Source organism: Sorex araneus, chromosome 5 (genome assembly GCF_027595985.1).
Source record: "Sorex araneus isolate mSorAra2 chromosome 5, mSorAra2.pri, whole genome shotgun sequence".
NCBI classification, from domain to species: Eukaryota; Metazoa; Chordata; class Mammalia; order Eulipotyphla; family Soricidae; genus Sorex; species Sorex araneus.
The window spans coordinates 116,018,916-116,041,224 of record NC_073306.1 but is presented as its reverse complement, the minus strand read 5'-3'; the positions used below and the strand labels follow the sequence as shown (position 1 = coordinate 116,041,224).

Here is a 22,309-nt window from a genome sequence, read left to right as displayed (position 1 = left end):
CCCACTGAGCGCCCACCGCTCCCTGGGTGTCCCTCGGGCCTGTCCCTCGGGGGCCCACATCCTGCTTGCCCCTCGGGCCACCCCTCACCTGGCCTCCATGTCCACGACATTCAAGGTGTCTTCCAGGAGGCAGGTCTTGAGCTCATAGTCCTCCTGGCTGCTGGCCGTCAGCGACGGGGACGCGTTGACCTCCAGGAGCCACCTGGGGTGGGGGAACAGGAGAGGAGGCCCGGGGCTTGCTGGGGGCTGGAGCCCCAGGAACCTCTCCGAGGCAAGATGGGGATCTGACCACCCTCTGTTCAGCCAGAGCTGCTCCTTCCACGCTCCACTGGAAGGGAGACTTCCTTGGCTGGAAATATCTAAAAACAACCGTAAACCTGACCTGGGCCCAGAGGCAAGGTGGGGAGCACAGGGGGGCACGGCGGCTCGGGGCTCCAAGCTCTGTGACTGCCCTTCCTCCTTTTCTTCTTCTTTAGGGAAAAACCTCCCGTGAGTGGTATTGCAGCGGCCGGGGGGCCAGCTCCTGGTGATTCTCGGCCAACCAGACCAGAGAGAAAGATGCAGCTCTAGTCTGAGGGGCCCTGTGGTGGTGGGGGCCACCAGGGCCACCCACTGAGGCCCAGGGGTCCATCGGGTAGAGCTTGTGGAGCTTTGCAGAGCTGGGGATCAAACCAGAGTCTGGGCGTGCAAGGCCTGGATCCCGCTGCTTCCTCTCCGGTCCCGGCTTCCTTCTTCTCACAGTTTCCCTGGCCTAGTGACAGCCACCTGCAGATGCCGACTGACCGGACAGATCAGGGTTGGCGGGCAGTAGGGATGGGTGGAAACTGTGGGGGGTGGGGAGGAGAACCGTTCACAGCTACCAGAGAGTTCTGGTCAGCTCTTGGGAGGCGTCGCCCTCCTGGAAAGGGCTCCTGGGATCATGAGATCATCTGAGGTTTCCAGAAAAGCCAAAGATCCAGAGGGTACGTGTATAAAAGTCTCCTAATTTGGGAGCTTGTAAATGAGTCCAACATGTGGACGCCAGTTGGTACCACCGGTGGCTCACACTTGAAGGTGGTTTAATGAAGACACATGGCAGTGCCGAAGCCAACGTGTCAGACTGCAAACCAAGTGGGCTGGCTCAGGGGTAGGGCCCTGGCCCTGCCTGTGTGAGATCGAGGGAGCCCGGACTCCCCGCAGAGTGGTGGGTGGGAGGCCTCGCCCTCACTGACGGGGGTCAGTGTCCACTCTCTAGCCCGCAGACATCTCTCATTGCAAGGAACAGCCTCGAAGAGAGCCGCAGTGGCTTCAGTGCCTGCCCCTGGTGCAGAAAGCCCCCCCAGTGTCCAGCTGGAGGCCCTGGGTATCGAAGTCCTGGCGGGGAGCAGCCTAGCCCAGGCGCATGGACCCTGGCCTGCCCTGCCCAGACTCACTGTGTGACCCCAAGCTCCCACACGAGCTCTGCACACCATGGCTGTATCCTGTGGAGACTACCACCCTGGTCCCTGCCAGCTCAGGCTCGTGAGCCTTGTCGCCCTTCCAGACAAAGTGGGAGTGTAGCAGCAGTGTCCTCGGCACCGGGCAGGGAGACGCAGGTTTCCTGCCTGGTGGCCCAGGAGTCTCCGGGCCCCAGCCCTGTGCTGGAAAGGCCTCTTAGTGCCAGGCCTGGGGGTGCAGGGATCTGTGGGAATGTCTGTGCTGATCCCCACAGACAATGCCCAGGCACACTGGCCACCGCCCTGCCCGCCCGCTATTTTACAGACAGGCAAACAAGTGAGCCCAGCCTGGAAGAACCAGGCAAAGGAATAGGCAGAGGACTGGCGCCCAGCCTGGAGGAACAGGCAGAGGAACAGGCAGAGGACTGGCGCCCAGCCTGGAGGAACAGGCAAAGGAACAGGCAGAGGACTGGCGCCCAGCCTGGAGGAACAGGCAAAGGAACAGGCAGAGGACTGGCACCCAGCCTGGAGGAACAGGCAAAGGAACAGGCAGAGGAACAGGCAGAGGACTGGCATCCAGCCTGGAGGAACAGGCAAAGGAACAGGCAGAGGAACAGGCAGAGGAGTGTGCCCAGCCTGGAGGACAGGCAGAAGAACAGGCAGAGGAACAGGCAGAGGAGTGTGCCCAGCCTGGAGGAACAGGCAGAGGAGTGTGCCCAGCCTGGAGGAACAGGCAGAGGAGTGTGCCCAGCCTGGAGGAACAGGCAGAGGAGTGTGCCCAGCCTGGAGGACAGGCAGAAGAACAGGCAGAGGAACAGGCAGAGGAGTGTGCCCAGCCTGGAGGCAGCAAGAGCTGAGCTCCAGCCCGGGGTGTGCCAGGGCCCCCGGGCAGCAGCTTACGGCTTGAGGTCCTGGTCGATGAGGATGTCGTAGCCGTACAGCTCGAAGCAGTGCTTGTCGCTGATGATCACCTTCTGCACGCTCTGCAGGCTCCGGACAAAGATGTTGTCCATGTCCCTGAAGAGTGTCTCCACGGTGGCGGGCCCGTGCTTGGATGCCAGGTACTGCCGGAAGCGCTGCAGCATCCACTTGCAACCCTGAGGTGGGAGAGGGAGTCTCCATCCAATGGGACCCCCTCCCCATATTATCTTCAGCCTGGCCCCAGGGTGTAGACAAGAGGGGCCCTGCCCTGAGCCCTGTGATTCAGAGGATTCTGAGTGAGCCCCTCCCTGGGTGGGAAAGATTCTGCATGCCCATGGGGTTGTGTCCACCCAGAGCCTGTACACAGCCCAGGAGCCTAGAAACCCCTGCCCACATGGCCGTGTGGGCCTGTCCCGAGCACTGGCTCCCGGAGGACTCTCTGCACTGGCCAGGAGCGTATCCAAGACCCAGGAGTGGCAGCAGGGTATGCCCACACCCCAACTGTGTCAGCTGGAGCTGGGGGGAGGGAGAAGAGGTCAGCAGGGGTGAGCTTGGGCCCAGCTCCCCCGAGGTCCCTAGTTCTAGCCCTCAACTTTGAGCTGAGAATGCTTTCTGTGAAGCTGGCCACATGACAGACAGACTATGGATAAGAAAGGCTGACTGGCTGGGACGGGTGATGGATGGATGCATGGATGGGTGGGAGGATAAATGGACAGATGGAGAGATAGGATGGGCTAATCATGGAGGGATGGAGGGATGGTGGATGGACAGACAGATGGACAGATGGGATAGATGGGTGAGTGAATAAATGGGATGGAGGGATGGAGGTGATGGATAGGTGGATGGAGATAGAGGCAGGATGGAAGATGAAGTGGGAGGGTAGGTGAATACCTGTCAAGGTAAGAGGGCAGGAAACATTTTATTGAAGGGTATGTTAGTATCACTTGTCACCCTAATACTTGATGACACACGATGATGACACTTGATGACACAAAGGCGCTCCCTCTGTCTAAATGGGCAGGGTGGGTCTGGGCTTGCTGCTGAACTACCAGCCCGAGAGGGGCCTGGCTGGGGCAGCTGGAGCCCTCCCCTCCCTCCGACAGCAGGGGGTGGAGGCTGCTCCCAGTTTCCTCACCTTTTTGGGGTGGTAGTCGGGGGAGGTCTTCTGCACGGCGACGTTGGTGAGGTGAACATCTGGCAGAGCCGGAGTCAAGGGCCAGTGTGGACCAGAAGGGAAAGCCCCGGTCCATTGCCCCCCAGAGAAAACCAAGACCCTTGCTTGGGAACCGGGGAGGGAAGTGACACAGCGGCCACACGCAGGCTAGTATTGGAGGGACCCGTGCCCAGATCCTGCCCTGAGCAGGCTGCTGACCCTCTCCCAGCCTGCACCCCCCTGCCCCGAGACAAAGGGGTACAGAGAGATGGACACTAACAGTAACCCTAACAGTCTCTTGGGGCCTGGAGAGACACTTTCAAACCTGGGATAGGGTGTGGGGGTGGGGTAGGGGCCGGGGGTAGCAGTCTCTCTGGGCCAGACACTGTTCTAAGTGCTTTACAGGGCATCACTGAATTTTCATAAACCCAAGGTGGTAAACAACAGCACAAACTGAATGAATGCAATGGCTTCTCCTGGGCACAATAAATATTTGCTTGAATCATAAAAACAAACATCCTGGACATGCCCAAATTGGCAATCATACCATAAGGCAACTCGTGGAAAATCCTCTGGAGGGCCAGTCTTGCCCTACACTCGGGGCAGTGCAGGGGAGCTCAGGGCCAGGGGGCTGGGGGGTGCCTGCCCCGCCCAGGGCCCCAGCCCCAGTGAGCTCTCCTCCCCCCTCCCCCCCGGCTGGCCGTTAAGTCCTGTTGCCTTGTCCCCTCAGTATTTCTGAGTCGTCTGTGCCTTTTCTTTTGAAGCTTAAGTCTAAAAATTCTTCTTAAAACAACACTGGTGTTTATATTTTGACCAGATAATACGTTCACTGGGTTCCAAAGCGAAAAGGCTCAGAAGTGAAGTGTAGGCAGGAAAGGGGCCGAAGTGATGGGCGGGGCATTTGCCTTCCACGCAGCCCACTGGGGTTTGATCTCCAGCATCCCATATGGCACCCCGAGCACCACCAGGAGGAATTCCTGAGTGCAGAGGAGGGAGGAACCCCTGAGCACCGCCGGGTGTGGCCCCAAAGACAAAACAAACATAACAGAAATGTACAGAGGAAATCATTTCCTTCTCGGCCTGTCCTCACCCACCTGTTTCTCCCCAATGGCACCTTCTCTCCCCATCTCCTGCTTCCTTCCAGAGATGCCAGTGCAGAAACACAGACACAGAGCGCTCAAAGGGCTGGCTTTGATCTACGTGCCCGAGACCCCAGACTTTAACCCTGGTGCCTCGTGTCCCTCCCCACCCGGCGTGGCCTGGTGTGACCCTGTGGCTCTCAGGACCAACTGGGTCTGAACTCCGACTTGCAGTGCTGGGTTGAGCATCACTAGGAGTGGCTCCTAGAGGCCCCCAGCACTGCTGAAAAGCCCCCCCAAACACAGTGGTGTAACTCGCCCCCACATTTGTGAGGGTTCCACCCAGCATGCTTAGGGAGTTGTGTGGCGCTGGGGATGGAGCCGGGGTATAAGACCCCCCCCCCAGCCCCGAGGCGCCTGACTGTTTGCATGGAAGGGCACCTGCTTCCAGCAGAGTTCTGGACTGGGGGTTATTTTCCAACTGACTCAGGGGTCTTGGAGTTGATTTCCTAGGCAGGAGCACCTTCCCCACCTGTTCGCAGCTGCTCAGCATTCTGTTCCTCCGTTTCTTTCCCTCACAAATGGGTGGGCCTCCTTCTCCCGCACACTGAGTAGGAGGGTCCATCTGCCTTCTCGTGGGCTGGACCACTCCTGCCCACTTGCATCCCGCCAGCAATGAACGGCTGTGCCCAGGGGCCCCACCCAGCATGCCAGCAGGCTGGGCCCTGCCAGGGTGCTGTGGGAACGCAGCATGGCCAGCATTGAGAAAGGCTCGTGAGACCACGTGCTTGTTCTCCAGAGGGGCAGACGCCGTCCTCCTCAGGACACGAGTCGGTGGGAATGTTCCGTGCCCCCCCACCCAAATCTAGCCTGGTCATCAAGCAAAGCAATGTGAGTGAGCAACTCTGAGCAGGCGGGCTCACCCCCTCTGCATCTCAGGGGGGCCTCCCGACCCCCAAGACTTGGAGCTACCCAAGGGAGGGACCACACCTGTCTCATTCACAGCCAGATCTGTGCCTGGCCCGGAGGTCAGAGCTCAGCAGACACTGTAGGATGGACGAGTTCCTCTGGGCCTGGGGTGGACGAGGGCAGGGGTGGGGGGGGCGAGGGCGGGGAGGGCGTCAGGGCTCCCAGGATACAGTGGTCATCGATGCTACTCAGGGTGAAGCGGGTGTTGGAGAATCGGGCGAAGCCGTCCCGGTACAGCCAGGCCCGCAGTGGGAGGTACTGTGTCGGGTGAGAGAGAGCACAGGGAAGGGGTTGAGGCAAGCGCGTCTACACCTCTTGGCTGCGCACCTGCCTGAATGCCCTTCCCCACCCCCCCACCCCACCCCCAAGTTTCCTTCTCTTCTCTTTCCTCCTTCCCCGGGGAGCGTGCAGGAGGGAATAGAACGAGTTGTGGCCCCCTTTGGGACCCAGCCCCAGCTCCGGCTACTTCCATAGTTCCCCAGAGTGAGGGCTCGAGCCGTGGGTACCCCTATCTGCGGGCCCCCACAGCGCACCCTGAAGTCTTCGGCATTGGTGAAAGGAGGAGAAGCGATACAGTTAATTCCCCGATCACCAGGGCAGGCTCTGGGACTCTCTCTGGACAGAAATCGCAGTAGCCCTGCCACTTGCCATATGTGTGACCTTGGGCGAGTCACTTAATCTCTAAAATGGGGAAACTCCTCAGCTTACCCACCCCACCCCCCCCCAGCCACGGGGTGGATGAATTTGATAAGACCTGCCCAACGCCAGTGCAAAGTGGTGCTTCCCGGGGTGGCAGGTGCTGGGAAGGCAATACCCATGTTCCACTCTCAGATGCCACCCAACAGTCACCCAGTCCCCTGACTCAGGTGTCCCCAGCACGTCTGCTGCGCTTGACCTTCCCAGCAGGACTCACCGACATTACCAGCACGTACACTCGCAGGTCGAACTTGCGGCCTGTCAGGCAAGGGGAGAATTAACAGGTGGTGCCGCTGGAGACAGAGACACATGTCCCCATGCAGTCACCTGAGAGGAAGGCAGGGGGACTGGGAACATGAGGGTCAAGGTCGAGGCCAGGCTGGGACCCTGGATGACTGAGGGGCAGCGGGAACCGGCAGGAGCTGTGTGACTGGGGGCATTGGGGGGCAAAGGGAGCAAAGTGATGTTACCACTGAGGTTGGCGAGGGGTGGGGGCGCAGGTGACATGGCCTTTGGGGAGTTTGCCCCCTAAGGGAACACCTCTACAGGTGACACTAGGTATGGCAGGGAGGGGACGGGGAGTGGGTGTGGGATGGAGGGGACAGGGACCACGGGGACTGAAGCAGCCGTGGGGAGAGAGGGGAGCAGCCAGGGGATACGAGGAACCGAGTCTGAAGGAAAGGGAAGACAGGAGTTAGATTTTAATTCAGGGTTGGGGATGGTGCTTGAGGGTCCCGGGAGGCTCTCCAGGGACCCTCCAGGCTAAGCATCTGGTGACGCTTAGCAATTCAGACTATTTAATGTTTAGACCCAAGGATATGGGCTCCTTGGATGTTGGGGTGCGGGGGGGTCACACGGTGCCAGGAATGAAAGCGGGGTTCTAGCACACGCCCTGACTCCTATGCTGCTGTTCCCCAGTCCCCAGGGGCTATATGTGTGTGTGTGTGTGTGTGTGTGTGTGTGCGAGTGCGCGCAGATGCGTGTGTGCATATGTGTGTGCATGTCTGTGTGTGCATGTCTGTGTGTGCATGTCTGTGTTTGTACATATGTGTCTGTGTGTGTATGTCTGTGTGTGTTCTGTGCACATGTGTATGTACATGTGTGAGTACATGCATGTCTGTGTTTCTGTGTGCATGTATGCACATGTATGTCTCTGTGAGTGGGTCTGTGTGCATGTATGTAAGTGTGTGTATCTGTGCTCATGTGTGTGCATGCTTGTGTGTGTGTGTGCATTCGTGTGTGTGTGTGTGTGTGTGTGTTTGTGTGTGAGCACCTTAGGGCCCAGGGTGTAGGGGCTCGGACGGGAACCAACAGCTAAGTCCCTGGGGTAGTGGGAGAAGTGCCCCTAGGGCTGCTTCCTGAGGAAGAACACAGCTGAGACAAAGAAGGAGGCCACTGGCATCAATGCTGGTCAGTGATGCCCCATTGAGTGCCTGGCCCCTCTCAGATGAGACCCTCAGGATCACACCCCTTCGCACATACTGCCTGGCAAGTCCATGCCCTGAGGAGGGGAGAGAGTAGCAAGAGACTGCCTGGTAGTGGACTGAGGTCAGGGCTGCACGCCCTCCCCCCCTCACTGACCGGTCACTCAGGAGGGAGCCGGTGGGAAGAGCCTCCTCACCTCCAATCAGGTAGGGGTTCTCGATGTAGCGCTGAGCCACGTAGTTCTCCACAGTGACCTCATCTTTCTGGTCATCGGTGCATCTTGAGTCCTGCTTGTGGTAAGAATTCCCATCACCGGGGCTGGAGCACGGCCTGGCTCTGTACGGGGCAGGCTCCTCGGGACACTCACTCTGATCCCTGAATCAGCCCTCGCCGGGAATGGCCCGTGCCAGCTGCGTTTCACAGCGCTGAGAGGGAGTGCGAAGAGGTCACGCAGCGGGCCTGGGGTGCCGCGGGATCCACACAGGCTGGCCTACAGCCTGGGCAGTTAAGTTTTAGCTCAATCTCCATCGGCCACAGGTGACTGTTTCCAGTGACAGGCAAGGACTAGCTGTGAGTGACACAGTCTGGTCCCACGGGGTCAGCTACTGCTTAACTCCGCTTACCCATCACACTGGTGGGTGGAAGGCTGGCAGGGGGCCAGGGGGCAACGTTTAGGGGGGCAGGTGATGAAAAGGTTCTGCAGACGGAAGCACCAGGGTTTCCCAGAACTACAAACGTGTTTCCTGCCACTGAGCTTTGTGCTGACAGCGGCCTATTGCCAGTGTTGTGCATCTGCCCACGATATAAGCGGAGGGAAGAGAAGACTTCAGTTCTCCCGCCATCCGAGTGTTAGTTCTAGCACTCGGCGTCAGCCTGGGGCGCGTGGGCACCGTGCTGGAGAACTCTTCCCATTGCTGTCAAACTGCTACTGGTCTGGGCGGCGAGGTCCCCCCCACGACCTTCCTCTTCCTCTTCTGCCAGGGTTGCACCCAGCACCCCTGTCTGCGAGGCCCCTTCTGGAGGAAACAGAGGCCCAGAGGCCCAAAGGTGTGGGGAGGTCCCACGGCCGGGAACCTGCCACGTGGCTCAGGCCACCCTGGACCAGGCCGCCAGGCCCTCCCCAGGCCATCCTGTCTACTCACGTGGCTGCCTGAGGAACTGACAGTGCTCCTGGCTAGCTGGGCCTCCAGGCCGGTGAGCTTCTTGCCCGCAGTCCCCTGACAGTTTCACGGGAGGAATTGGACACCGTGGGGGCGGGAATTCCGTTCCTGAGCCCAGCCTAGGAGCTCCTGGTCATCCTGCTGCCCCCCACCCAGAGGAAGACCAGGGAAGACCCGGGGAATGAGGGCGAGTGTGCTCGGGCTTTAGGCATATGAACTCATCGCCTGCTTTGCAGGTACTAGCAATGGTCCCCAGTTTACTTGGGCACAGAGAGGTGAGGTAACTTGCCTAAGGGCAAACAGCCGTGAACTGCCCAGGTCAGGATTCGAACCCGCTCTTCGCAGGGGCGGCCCTGCGGGCAGAACTCTGCCAGCTCTGAAGCTATGAGGGCGGGAGAGAAGGTCTCCTTGTCCCAGTGAGGGCAGAGGAGTGTCCGGGGAGGAGCAGGGGGGGAGCCGGGAGGCCAGCTCACCTTCCGCCAGTCCATGATGTCCTTCAGCTTCCGGAAGAGGAAGATGCCCTTCCCCTGGGAGCGGGCCACCTGGGGAGAGGGGTGCCAGCAGCTCTGGGCTCCGCGTGGGGCCTGGGCCAATCCCAGCACTTCTGGTGCTCCCCACATCCAACCCCTTCCTCCCCTCTGCACTGCTGCACTGTGCACCCCCCTCCCTCTCCCCCCCAACTGCCACCTGAGGAACATCTAGAGCAGCAGACAAAGGTGCCGGGAAGGGAGGGAGTGGGAGGGGGAGGGCGAGACAGCTTCCTGCACGCACAAAGTCACACACTCGCATGAATAATCCAGACAATTAGAGCCCCGTTTCTTACAGTCCTGGGAACTTCTCATCCATTCTTTTTTTGGAAATCAATTTGCTTTCCTAATTAGGTTTTTGCTTTGGCTGACACTGGAGTCAGCCTGCCTCTCCCGGAGCCCGGCATGGATGATTTACAGCGTCCCAGAGGCAGGGGACTGGAGCAGCTTTAGTCCTTGCCTAAGGCCACCACTGCTGCCCTGAGACCTGCACGGAGGTTGTCTGGCCCTGCACATCTGCTCGTCCCACCCCGCCAACCCACCCCGCCAACCCACCCCACCCAGGGTCCACTCCACGGCGGCACAGACCGGGCACCCCCTGGGTGCCAGGCTGCAGGTTACAGCAGCAACCCAGCCGGCAGAGCCTAACCAATGAGGGGTTAGCACTGAGGGGTTAGCGCTGAGGGGTTAGTGCTAAGGGGTGCGGCTGAGGGGTTAGCGCTGAGAGGTGTGGCTGAGGGGTTAGCGCTAAGGGGTGCGGCTGAGGGGTTAGCGCTGAGGGCTTAGTGCTGAGGGGTGACACTGAGGGGTTAGTACTGAGGGGTTAGTACTGAGGGGTTAGCGCTGAGGGGTTAGTGCTGAGGGATGCCACTGAGGGGTTAGCGCTGAGGGCTTAGTGCTGAGGGGTTAACGCTGAGGGGTGCAGCTGAGGGGTTAGCGCTAAGGGGTGCAGCTGAGGGGTTAGCGCTGAGAGGTGTGGCTGAGGGGTTAGCGCTAAGGGGTGCGGCTGAGGGGTTAGCGCTGAGGGCTTAGTGCTGAGGGGTTAGCGCTGAGGGGTGCTGCTGAGGGGTGCGGCTGAGGGGTTAGTGCTGAGGGATGCCGCTGAGAGGCTACTGATGCTATTTCTGACTGGGTGCTGGTTACTGGGGTACACCCACTTGCTGAAAAGGCATCAACTGGTATCCCTATAATTTGTCATTTTTGTTTTATTATGCTTTAATTTACATTTTTAAAAATATCACACTGAGGGGAGGGTGTTGTGGCCACACTCTGCAGTGCTGAGGGCCGTTCCTGAGTCTGGCGGTGTTCAGGGAATTCTGTGCAGTGCCAGGAACTGAACCAGTATTTTTTTCCCCTTCTTTTCAGTTTTTGGGCCACACCCAACAGTGCTCAAGGATTACTCCTGGCTCCTGGCTCTGCACTCAGGAACTACTCCTGGCAGTGCCCAGGAGACCATATGGGGTGCCGGGCATCAAACCCAAGCCAGCAGCATACAAGGCAACACCCTCCCTGCTGTGCTATCATGCAGCCCCAAGTGGGAGACTTTTTAATCTAGAAATCTTCTTGGCTGTTGGCTGCCTGCCCTGGAGCCATTCCCCTCCTCTTCTTCAGGAAAACCGCACTGTCCCCATGTCCCCACGTGAGATTAGGAAGACCAGATACTTGCTTCTTAGCCTCCCTGGCAACTAATGGAAGCCAAGTGACCAGTATGTCCCATGAAATTGAAGCCCCATTTGTCCGGGGCTTCTGAAAAAGATATTTCTCCTTGTTAAAAATATTAAATGGAAGGGCCAGAGACATAGTACATTGGTTTTTTTTGTTTGTTTGTTTTAGTTTTTTTTTTTTTTTGCTTTTTGGGTCACACCTGGCAATGCACAGGGGTCACTCCTGGCTCTGCACTCAGGAATTACCCCTGGCGGTGCTCAGGGTACCATATGGGATGCTGGGAATCGAACCTGGGTCAGCCGACGTGTGCAAGGCAAATTCCCTGCCCACTGTGCTATTGCTCCAGGCCAGTACATTGGTTTTTGAGTCACACCTGGTGATGCACAGGGATTACTTCTGGCTCTGCACTCAGGAATTACTCCTGGCAGTGCTCGGGGGGCCCTATGGGATGCTGGGAATTGAACCCGGGTTGGCCATGTGCAAGGTAAACGCCCTCCCCGCTGTGCTACGGCTCCAGCCCCGACACTGGATAGAGCATTTGCCTGCAGTCAACTAGGATCAATCCCCAGCCCCACATATGGTCCTCCCAGCGCCACTGGGAGTGACCCTGAGCACCACCAGGTGTGTGGCCCCGAAGCCTATATTTGTGGGAAAGGGAGAGCCAGAGAAATAGTGCCGTAGGTGAGGCTGACCCAGGGCCAGCCCAGCACCACACAAGGCCCCTGGGCACTTCCAGCCCCTCCAGGAGTGACCCCTGCGCACACCAAGAGTAAGCCTGAGCACTGCAGGGTGTGGCCCCCAAACCAAACCACACCAACGAACAAAAGTATATGTTAGAGAGCAAGAGGGGATACAACAGGGGGTGGGCGGGGGTGACGTGCCCTTTCCTGTCTCTCAGGAGGGTTTGTGTCCGGGATCAAGCCTCGCTTTCCCATGTCTGTAAGGTAGGTGTCCTGGCACTGAGCCGTGTCCTCGGCGGCCCGTTTCCTCCTTTCTCCATTTTTTTTTTTTTTTTGCTTTTTGGGTCACACCTAGCAATGCACAGGGATTACTCCTGGCTCTGCACACAGAGTTAGGCGGTGCTCAAGGGACCATATGGGATGCTGAGATGCTGAGAATCGAATCCGGGTCAGCCGCATGCAAGGCAAACACCCTACCCGCTGTGTTATTGCTCCAGCCCCCCTTTTCTTTCTTTCTCTACTGCTACCATCTCAGGGGTCAGGCCCGTCACCCCGACAGCTCCTCAAAGCACAGAGGAGACCAACTGACCCACCGCTCTGGGCGTAGGACACCACTGTAAGGCAGCTTAGGAACCAGCAGGCTGGCTGGGCCCCAGAGGAAGAGCCCTAAAGAGCGAGAAATAAACCACCTGCCTGGTGAAGTATCAGGGCTGCTAAGATGGGAAATCATGTAGTGGCTCATTTTTCTTTATTTATTTTGTATCTGGGGGGCAGGGAACCTCCTAAGTGGTACTCACGAGGCCCTGGGTCCCCTCCCAGTGATTCTCAACCAAACAGACCCACAGTTCAGTGCAAGAGCCCAAGGATGCTGGTTGGGTCCTGCATCTCCTGGGCCATCCTCACAGTGCTCAGGGAGCTCCAAAGACATTCTTGGAGGTGCTTGGGGGGTGGGGGTGGGGGGGTCCTCTGGGCCTGTGCCAGTGATGCCAGATCAAATCAGGTGTGTCCACAGACAGCTCCCTGAGTCAGGTACTCTCTCTCCTGCTCCCCGATGCCTCCTTGGAACATTATCTACTTTCCAAAACAGTCACATCTTTCCCGTTCCATACATTTTGTTCTCAACCTTGCTGCCCACCCTCCTCCTTCAGAGATAACACCCAAGTCCCTGCCCCCTAAATCCGGGAGAGTATTTAGGACCATCTCGACTCACTGTACCCACCAGAAATGACAGATAAGTCCCAGTGCCGAGACGCGAAAGGCAAGGCCACTTCCACGCATGTGACTTGCTCTTTGAGGAGGCTCCCCCCAGGACGAAGCCCAAGCTGTGAGGCTCCCAGGTGACCCGGGGAAGCCCCGCATGCAAGGCAACAGAGACGTCCAGCCCGGGGCCCTGTCGGGCTCCCAGCCACCAGCCAGCACCAGGCTGCCAGCAGCGCGAGCCAGTTTGGAAGTGAGGCCTCCGCCCCCAGCGTAGCTGCCCGGTAGATCCCAGAGCAGCCAGACGCTTGCCCTGTCAAGGCTTGGAAGCTCCTCTGCAAACTACATGCAGAATCACTGACTCTGGGGGTGGGCGGCGACTCCACAACAGAACCAGGACACAAATGTCAGGGGGCCGGTGGCTGTAACGATAGTGACGCCTGTCGCTAATTCTTCTCGGATAGTTTCTCTGTGCCAGGCACGCAGGCTGCACTCATGGCCTCAGTAACACGGAAAGAACCTCAAAGGCAGGCGGCAGTGCTGTGTTCCTTCCGCAAAGAAAGAAGCCAAGGTAAAGAGGGGCCACCACCAGCCAATGGTCACTTGGCCAGTAAGTGACATTCCATGGGAGTTGCACCCGTGTTTCTCGTGGGCCCCCTGCAAAGGAGCCAGGGGGACAGGAAATGACCCGTGATGAATATGGGCTCCTTCCGGGAGTAACAGCTTTCCTGGAGAATTAAGGAGGGGTGTATGTTTTGATGTTGTTGCTGGTTTTTATTGTTTGTTTGTTTTTGTTTTTTGGGTCACACCCAGCGATGCACAGGGGTTACTCCTGGCTCTGCACTCAGGAATTACTCCTGGCGGTGCTTGGGGGACCATAAGGGATGCCGGGGATCGAACCCGGGTCAGACGTGTGCAAGGCAAACACGCTACCCGCTGTATTATCACTCCAGTTGCCTGTCGTTGCCGTTTTTAATAAAAAGTTAAGTGGGCTGGAAAACAGATTCTGAGTGGACAGTGAGGACAAACCACACTTGATTTTGGGTCCCCCGTGGCGCCTCACCGACTCATTCACCACGTGGAACTCGCGCCGTGGTGCTCCTCGTGCCACAGATGTGGTGAGGACTCCGCAGCAGCTAACAAACTCTCCTTTCCCAGTCTACCGGGCCTCAACTGGATGCCTCCTCCCAGCTGTCTTGCCCTCTGGGAAGGTCTGAGCCCTCACAGAGGCCCCAGGCCCCTGCTCTGAGATAAGCATAGGTAGAGCCTGAAGCAGGGGTTTCCGGAGGACTGGGGAGTCTTCTTTGAACAGAGGACAAAGACCAGGTGTTCCTTTATTCCTGGGGCCAGTGGAGGTATGCAGTGAAGCTAGGGAGCTGGCAGCCATGCTGTAACCAAGAGGAGCACCACCTCATGGTGAAAAAGGTAAGAATGCAAAGCCGTTCCCTTCCATCATTCAAGGAAATTCCCCAGGGTTTGTCAACTCGAAGGCGAAAAAAAATGTTCATCTCAATTTTTCACTACCCCCTAATCAGGTTTCCACATGCGCTTCTACAAGAAAGGCAGGCATTAATTCATAGTCCCATTAGCCTTACCCGGGGCTGCTCTCGAAAGCAATGGTTATTTTCCATGGCTTTACAGTCACAGTGCTGACACCTCTAGTGCGGTTAACGGTTATGATTACGACTTTGAAATTGTAGTAACTGTTGACCCTGCTATTATTAATTCTTCAGGGTGGGGACTCTCTCCAGCAGTGCTCCAGGGGGCCCAGAGGTGAAACTTGGCCATGTGTGCTTAAGTTCCAGTGCCAGGAACAGGGAGGCAGGGTTGATCAAGGATAACTGGGGGTGCTTTGGGGGCGACCACGTGATGGCAGGGATCAAAGTTGCCTCCACATGACAGGTCTGTGCTCTAGGCCCGAGCCACACCCCCGGCCCACTAGTGGATCCTCTGTCATTGTGAGTGAGGGGAGGAAGGTTTCAGCCGCTGGTGTAGGGGCCACAGCAGTGGATCACACCCACTGGCCTCCCAACTCCAGGACACTGATTGGCTTTTTGTTCCTGTTTTGTTTGGGGCTTCGGGGCCATACCAGATAGTGCCGGTGGACCACAAGCAGGGCTGGGGATTAAATGGGGGGTCTGCTGCCTACAAGGCCTTGACCCCTGTGCTGTCTCTGCAGCCCTGCAGGACAGTGACTGACAAGGAGCAGCTCGGCCCGGGTTGGGGGGAAGGGGGGGGCTCGAAACCAACGGCTGAGGCATGAAGGCTGTGCCAGGGCTCCATCTATAGGCACTCTGGCTGGAGGCCTTGCTGGCAGGTCCTTTAGGCTGCAGAAAGTCTAGCGCTTCTGCCAGCCTTCCTCCGCTCTCCTCAGTCCCTCAGCCCCTCTCCTCAGCCCCTCAGCCCCCAGCCCCTCTCCTCAGCCCCTAAGTTTCCAGCTCCTCTCCTCAGCCCCTCTCCTCAGCTCCCCTCCTCAACTCCAGGCTTCAACGTCTGACAGCCTCACCCACTCCCTCCCATTATCTCTCACAGACAAAACTCTGGCAGGTTGAATCTTGTTTTGGCATGTTTCTCAGTGGACCCAGACTAACAGTTTGATAACTGTTCTTCAATATGGTTGCTTTCCTTCAGAATAAAATTTTAATTATTTGTAGGCTTCTACACACACTCTTCTGTGACTGGGCCCACACATTTTCCCAGATGCCCGAGGCCCCAGGCATGAAAACAGTTCAGAGCCCCAGCCTTCTGGTTTAAGCGACTGTGGGTTGCGTGTGCTGTTAATTTGCTGCCCGAAGCAACCCAACTCCTAGATCTCCTGAGGACATCTGAGGAGCGCTGACGGGAATAAACCCATGTGTTTTGGACAGAGACGCCCACCCCCACCCCAAAGCTGAAAGATCCCACTGGTTTTCTGGGGTCCTGAGTGAAGTGTCCTCAACACGGAGGCCACAGATGGAGAGTCCAGTGCCTGCCTTCTTGCCATCCAAGGGGAGCCAGCGTGGTCCCTTGCTGCAGACCCTGCCCCCTTTCGGTTGACCCAGAAGCCCTGGGCTGGCAGGGGAGAAGAATCCTGGGAGGGGAGAAAACACGACCAACGCCTTTTCCACACCACACAGGACTCCTGGGCGGCCTTCGGTCCTATATTTCTGTGAGGGACAGCAAAGCCCAGCAATGAAGGCCGGGGCTTCAGCCAGGGGGAAACGAGGGCTCCACCCCCCCAGGGGGGCGTGGAAGGGGCAACAAAGCTGCCTGTTCCTAAGTCCAAGTCAACCCCCATTTCCCCAGAACCCAAACAGAGATGGTCAGAGAGAACAGGTGGGGGACACCTTCCTCCTCTATTGAAAAACAAATTGGAGGGTGGGTGGTGAGATCGTATGGCAGCTCGAGCACTTGCCTCACATGTGGCGAAGCCAGGTTTGGTCCCCAGGACCCCATAGGGTCTCCCGAGCACCACCAGGAGTGACCCCTGAGCACAGAGTCGGGAGGAAGCCCTGAGCACTCCTGGGGGGTAGCCCCAAGCCCCTAAATAATAATAATAAAATAATTTGGGTGCTTTTGTCTTCCTCCTCAATCCCAAAGGAAGCCAAGTAGCAAATCCCAGAATGGCCTGACCTCGGTGCCACCTGTTCTCAGGCTGTGGTGTCCAGGCCAGTGGCACCCTCAAAGGCTGGCATGACAGTCTACTTCCTGGCCAGCCTGGCTGGGCCACGTGCCCACTGCCCAGGCAGAGAGACACCCAGGTGGCATTGTCGGGGCACTCTGAGGGTGTGACTCACACGGGTCTCCAGGACACCGCAACGCAAGGACAGAGCCCTCCACCATGTGTGTGTGTGTTGGGAGAGGAGCTTTACCCAGTCAGGGCCTGAGAGCAAAACCGGAGGATTTGGAAGGAGAAGCAGCTCTGCCCCAAGGTGCTAAGAGAGCACTCGTGCCTGAGTCTCTGGCCTGCTCATCTGCTCTGTAGAGTACAGATGTCGGCCTCACGGTATCCTGTGCCTCAGTCATTACATACACACATGATTCTCTGCTGTAGCTGCAGTTAGCAGCATGGCATGTATAAAAATTAATTTGGGGGGGGGGCAGAGAGATAGGACAGCAGTTAGGGCGGCTCCCTGACACCCATATAGTCCCCAGAGCAGTGTCAGGAGTGTCCCCAACAGAATTATATATATATATATATATATGTGTGTGTGTGTGTGTGTGTGTGTGTGTGTGTGTGTGTGTGTGTGTGTATACTCTATTGATAAAATGAAAAAATCATCAAAAGTATAAAAACATGTTAAAGAAATGCAAAACTCCAGGCCAGTAAGCAGGCTGCTGGCCCAGGCCTGGGGCACCGGGGAGGGTGGGGCCGCCGTCTGAGGCACTGTCTACGTGAGAACCACACCTGCACATTCCACTTCTCCACGGGCAGCACAGGACTGGCCCAGGAACCTGTCAGAAACAGACTCTGGGCCACACCTGCCCTGCCTGAGCAGGCTCTGGGATCCCATCCAGGGGCCTGCGGGCACATTTACGCCTGGCACCGCTGACCTCGTGTTTCCAGGGGCAGGCAGAGAGAAGACATGGCGGGTCCCCAGGAAATAACAACAGAAAAAGATCAATTACTGATACCTAAATGCCCTGGCCTTCAGGGTTTTACAACTGTTTGGGCATCGGTTATTCCCCTCCTAGGGGCATGAGTTATCCCCTAATTTGGGCATGAGTTACCCCCAGTAACTAATAACAATAACGATGACCCCCTCCCATCTGTTTCCTCATGTGGCCTCCCCCATCCCTGACTGGTCCCCCTGGGCTCAGGCCATGGCTCCCTGATCATATGATGTTCACCGGTGTCCCCCTCGGAATATCCATACAGTCCCCCGCTGCTTTATGTGCCTGGCATTAGTCACGGACAGGATGCCCGGCTCTGTGGCTGGGAGGGCTTGTTACTTCCACTTCCCGAGAAGGGGCTGGGAAACCTGCTCAGTGTCCTACAGCGCGAGGTGGGAAACAACAGACCAAGCCTGTCACACCAGAATGGGCATTCTCCACTCCCTACCTTCCACACAGCAGCAGGGATGCGTCAGCTGTGCAGAAGAGAGGGCGCAGCACGCTCACGACTCACACAGGCACACGAGCACACACTCAGCATACACTCACACACGCTCACATACAGACATAGAAGCACACTCACACAGGCACACATAGCACATATTCACACACACATGCATACACTCACACACTCACACATACAGGCATGAAAGCACATTTACACTCACACCGGCACACACATACCTCACGCAGGCATGCTGCACACACTCCCTAGGCACACATGCACACATGCATGCGTGCGTGCATATATTCACACACTCATGCACACATGCGTGCATGCATGCATATACTCACACTCATGCACACATGCATGCATGTGTGCATATACTCACACAGGCACACATGCACACTCACACACTCACGAAGCACGCGAGCACACATGCACACTCTCACACAGGCACACATGCACACTCTCACACGCAGGCATGCATGCATGCACACACTCACACACGCACACATGCAAGTATGCATGCATCTACTCACACAGGCATGCATACACACATGCACACACTCACACAGGCACACAAATAGACACGCATGCACACTCAGTGCCCAGATTTTTCCTCTTAATTACAGCTGTCATTGCGTCTGCTTCGAACAAAGGCTGTGGGCTGGGAAAGGAATCAACTTAATATGCGATTGCCTGTTCCCAATTAGCACAAATTACCATTTGTCTCCAGGATGAGGCTGGGAGCTGGAATCCACCCAGTGGGCCTGCGGCCTCCCTCAGCCTGAACCCTCCTGCTCTATCTTCACAGCCTCTCCTCTGCGCCTCCCTGGAGGGGCCACAAAGCTTCCTCCCGGCAGGCTGCACAGGGCGAGGGGCTGGGGAATCCTGGTGGGCCTGAGAGCAGCCCTAGTTTCCCTCTGCGCCACAACGGTTCTTCCCAAGTTCCCTTCTTGTGGCCCCGGCTCTGCTGGCACCTGGCTTTGCGGGGTGAGACCATCACTCGCAGAGGAAGACCCCTAAAACCAAGGCCTTACTGCCTGCAGGTCCCTCTCCCCCTCCCTCCAACCACTCTAGGCTGACTTCTTCCCTTATTACTTTTAAGTCAGAATGCCAGTTAAGGTAAAAAAAAAAAAAGGCAACTACACATAAGGAAAGCTAGACATAAGGAAAGACAAAGTCACACACTGCTGCATGGATGCTGCATGGATGGAGCTGGAGAGTGTGATGCTGGGTGAGAGAAGTCAGAGGGACGGACACAGAAAGATCTCACTCATAGGCGGGATATAAAGAAACATCACTGACACTGTCATCCCGTTGCTCATCAATTTGCTCGAGCGGGCACCAGTAACGTCTCCACTGTGAGATTTGTTACTGTTTTTGGCATATCAAATGCGCCCCGGGGAGCTTGCCAGGCTCTGCTGTGCAGGCAGGGTACTCTCGGTAGCTTGCCGGGCTCTCCGAGAGGGATGAAGGAACCGAGCCCAAGTCAGCAGCATGCAAGGCAAACGCCCTACCTGCTGTGTACCTGCCCTATCGCTCCAGCCCCATAAAGAAACATGGCAGGGAATAAAAAATGCCCAGAGACAATAGAAATGAAGAGCGAGATAACTGGTCCATAGTAGGAAGCTTGACACTGAGGCGAGGGAGGAGAAGAGGTCAGGAAAGGGACCAACTACAACAGTGAGAGAGGGAAGTGGTCACTCCGGACGAGGACTGGGTGCTGGAAGGAAGTAGAGTGATGTGTAGGATACCCTGGCATTGACAGGACTGTAAATCACAGTGCCTTAAAGGGAAAAGCACCTGCCACAGAGGCAGGCGGAGGGCAGGAGGAAAGCTGCAGACTGGTGTTGCAACATTGTATGCTTGAAACCCGATCATGAATAACTTTGTAACTTTGTAAATCACAATGATTAAATTTAAAACTTTTAAGTAAAATTAACAACTCTTGTTCTGAAAAAAAAATCCCCTACCAATACATATTTTATACTTATGACAGATTCTGTATGTATTTTCTACAACTAAAGAATTACACAAAATGATGTATCAGACACAACCTATAACTTGCATGAGCCATGCTGGAAGAGGCTTTATTCATGTCTATAATACTGCAAAGTCTCCAGTGCCTCATTGGCCATGGTCAGGGGGACAGTTCCACCCAACTGTGTGAGATCTCTCAGCAAGCTGTGGAGACCTGGGTTTGGAGAAGGGGAGCTCGAGTCTAGGAAGTGTCTGCAGGCGTGAAGACCAGACCAGCTTATTTATTAACAACAGTGTACAGAGAGCCTGAAGTCCAAGAAATGTTTTAATTTTTCTAAAAGAAATGGAACAAAACTCTAGGCTGATATATATATATATATATATATATATATATATATATATATATATATTGCTTTTTTGTGTCACACCTGGCAATGCACAGGGGTCACTCCTGGCTCATGAACTCAGGAATTACTCCTGGTGGTGCTCAGGGGACCATATGGGATGCTGGGAATCGAACCCGGGTCAGCCGAGTGCAAGGCAAACGCCCTACCTGCTGTGCTATCGCTCCAGCCCCTTCTGGCTGATATTTATGTCCCATCCAGACCACACTTCAATACTAACTCTTAGAGTAACAACTACTACCGTTTTTGACTCTGTAAGTGTGCTTTTCCTGGGTTGGCTCACCCTGTCTAACAGAACCATTATAACAAAGGGACTACAGGGAGCCTCCAAGGGCTCAGAGAAGCTAAGCAACCTGCCTGCGGTACACAGCTGGTGATGAGTGCAGTTGGTATTTGGACCCGGGGTGGGTTTTCTCAGAACCCGGTCTCTGCCCTCTCCAGAGAAGCCTGCCTGCCTGGGGCCGCCCTCCCACTGCCGCCCCACCCGACACAACCTTCAGAACCGTAAGGTCATCCTCAGCACAAACTGTAACCATAGCATGGGTCCCTTTTGCTGGCTGGCGACCAGCTCCCCAGTGCCTAGATTTAGGCCCAGCAGGTCCGAGTTCTTACGAAGTCTCTGGGATGCTTGCATAAGTAGAGCGCCAGCTCCTTCTCTTTAAAACGGGGCTGGCGCAATAGTACAGTGGGTAGGGCATTTGCCTTGCACACGACCAACGTGGGTTCGATCCCTATATGGTCACCCAAACACCTCCGGGAGTAGTTCCTGAGTATAGAGCCAGAAGTAATCCCTGAGCATCGCCAGGTATGGTCCCAAAACAGGACGTCCACAACCGCCGCCATGTAAGCTCACCCATCAGCCCAGCATTACACACTCGTGATTAAATCTCAACCAGCCACAGAAATTTACAGATACACTGATCTCCTGGCTGCAAACTCTGGGGCGCCCTCAGGAAGGGGGGGGCGCAGACTGGGTCCCCACCCTGCCAAAGCCACGGCAGCTGCACCCACACGCCACAGCTGCCGCCATCCCAGTGACTGGACGCAGCCCGCACAACTGAGCTCTGCAGCGAAAACAAACTGCCAGTAATTCCAGGTACACTGGCCTCCAGGCTGAGAACTCTGGGGTCCTGTGGGGGGGGCAGCCTCCCCCCACCCCCATACTTCTGGAAGCTCCAGCAGTCACACCCACATCCCACAACTGCTGCTCTAGAAACCCATGGCCCAGTTAAATATGCTGGAGTTTCTGGACACCTCCAAACTCCACGATACTGACAGCCCTGTAGGAGCACACCCAATCAGGTGGGAAGTAACAGAGAAGCCAAGGATGCCTAGTGAGCAAAAGCACTAGCACAGGGGGCTCAGCTAGCAACAAACAGCTCAGTAAACCCTCAGACAAGGACTTAAAGACTCCGTGGCGGGGAGACAATAATTTTCACAAATTTTCTCGTACTGAAGTAATTTTTGATCATTCCATTTGCCATTCAGCTGTGGCAAGCAATACATAGTGACTTATTCTGTGCGTGCTCACGGAGCATGCTTCGGGGCTGGTTGGGGAAAGGGGGACAACGGCGGAGGGAAGGTCACATTGGTGGTGGGATATTGAATGCCTGTAACAAATGCAACATGACAACTTTGTAAACCATGGTGTTTAAATAAAGGGGGGAAATTTTTTTAAGAAAAAAATTAGGGGGCTGGAGTGATAGCACAGCGGGTAGGGCGTTTGCCTTGCACACAGCTGACCCGGGTTCAATTCCCAGCATCCCATATGGTCCCCCGAGCACTGCCAGGAGTAATTCCTGAGTGCATGAGCCACGAGTGACCCCTGTGCATCGCTGGGTGTGACCCGAAAAGCAAAAAAAAAATTAAAAATGGGACTGGTAATGCCTCTCCCCCCAGGACTGAGGTGAGGGCTGAGGGAGCAAGCACAGCGTGTTTCACACCTGGCTACTGACTGCTTCTGGTTCAAGAAGAGACAGGGATGGAAGCTCCAGGGA

General features: G+C 56.4%; 1 protein-coding gene across 1 annotated transcript in view; it reads right to left on the bottom strand.

Annotated features, from left to right (window-relative positions):
* TTLL9 (tubulin tyrosine ligase like 9) overlaps positions 1-22,309 on the bottom strand; it is a 41,704-nt gene that overhangs the window by 7,026 nt on the left and 12,369 nt on the right. Inside the window, exons 6-12 of the mRNA XM_055139033.1 lie at positions 9,292-9,360; positions 7,855-7,945; positions 6,451-6,491; positions 5,708-5,795; positions 3,472-3,530; positions 2,316-2,512; positions 89-202 (exon numbers count right to left, since the gene is read on the bottom strand). Coding sequence (XP_054995008.1) covers positions 89-202; positions 2,316-2,512; positions 3,472-3,530; positions 5,708-5,795; positions 6,451-6,491; positions 7,855-7,945; positions 9,292-9,360 — 659 coding nt within the window. The remainder of the gene's footprint in view (positions 1-88; positions 203-2,315; positions 2,513-3,471; positions 3,531-5,707; positions 5,796-6,450; positions 6,492-7,854; positions 7,946-9,291; positions 9,361-22,309) is intronic.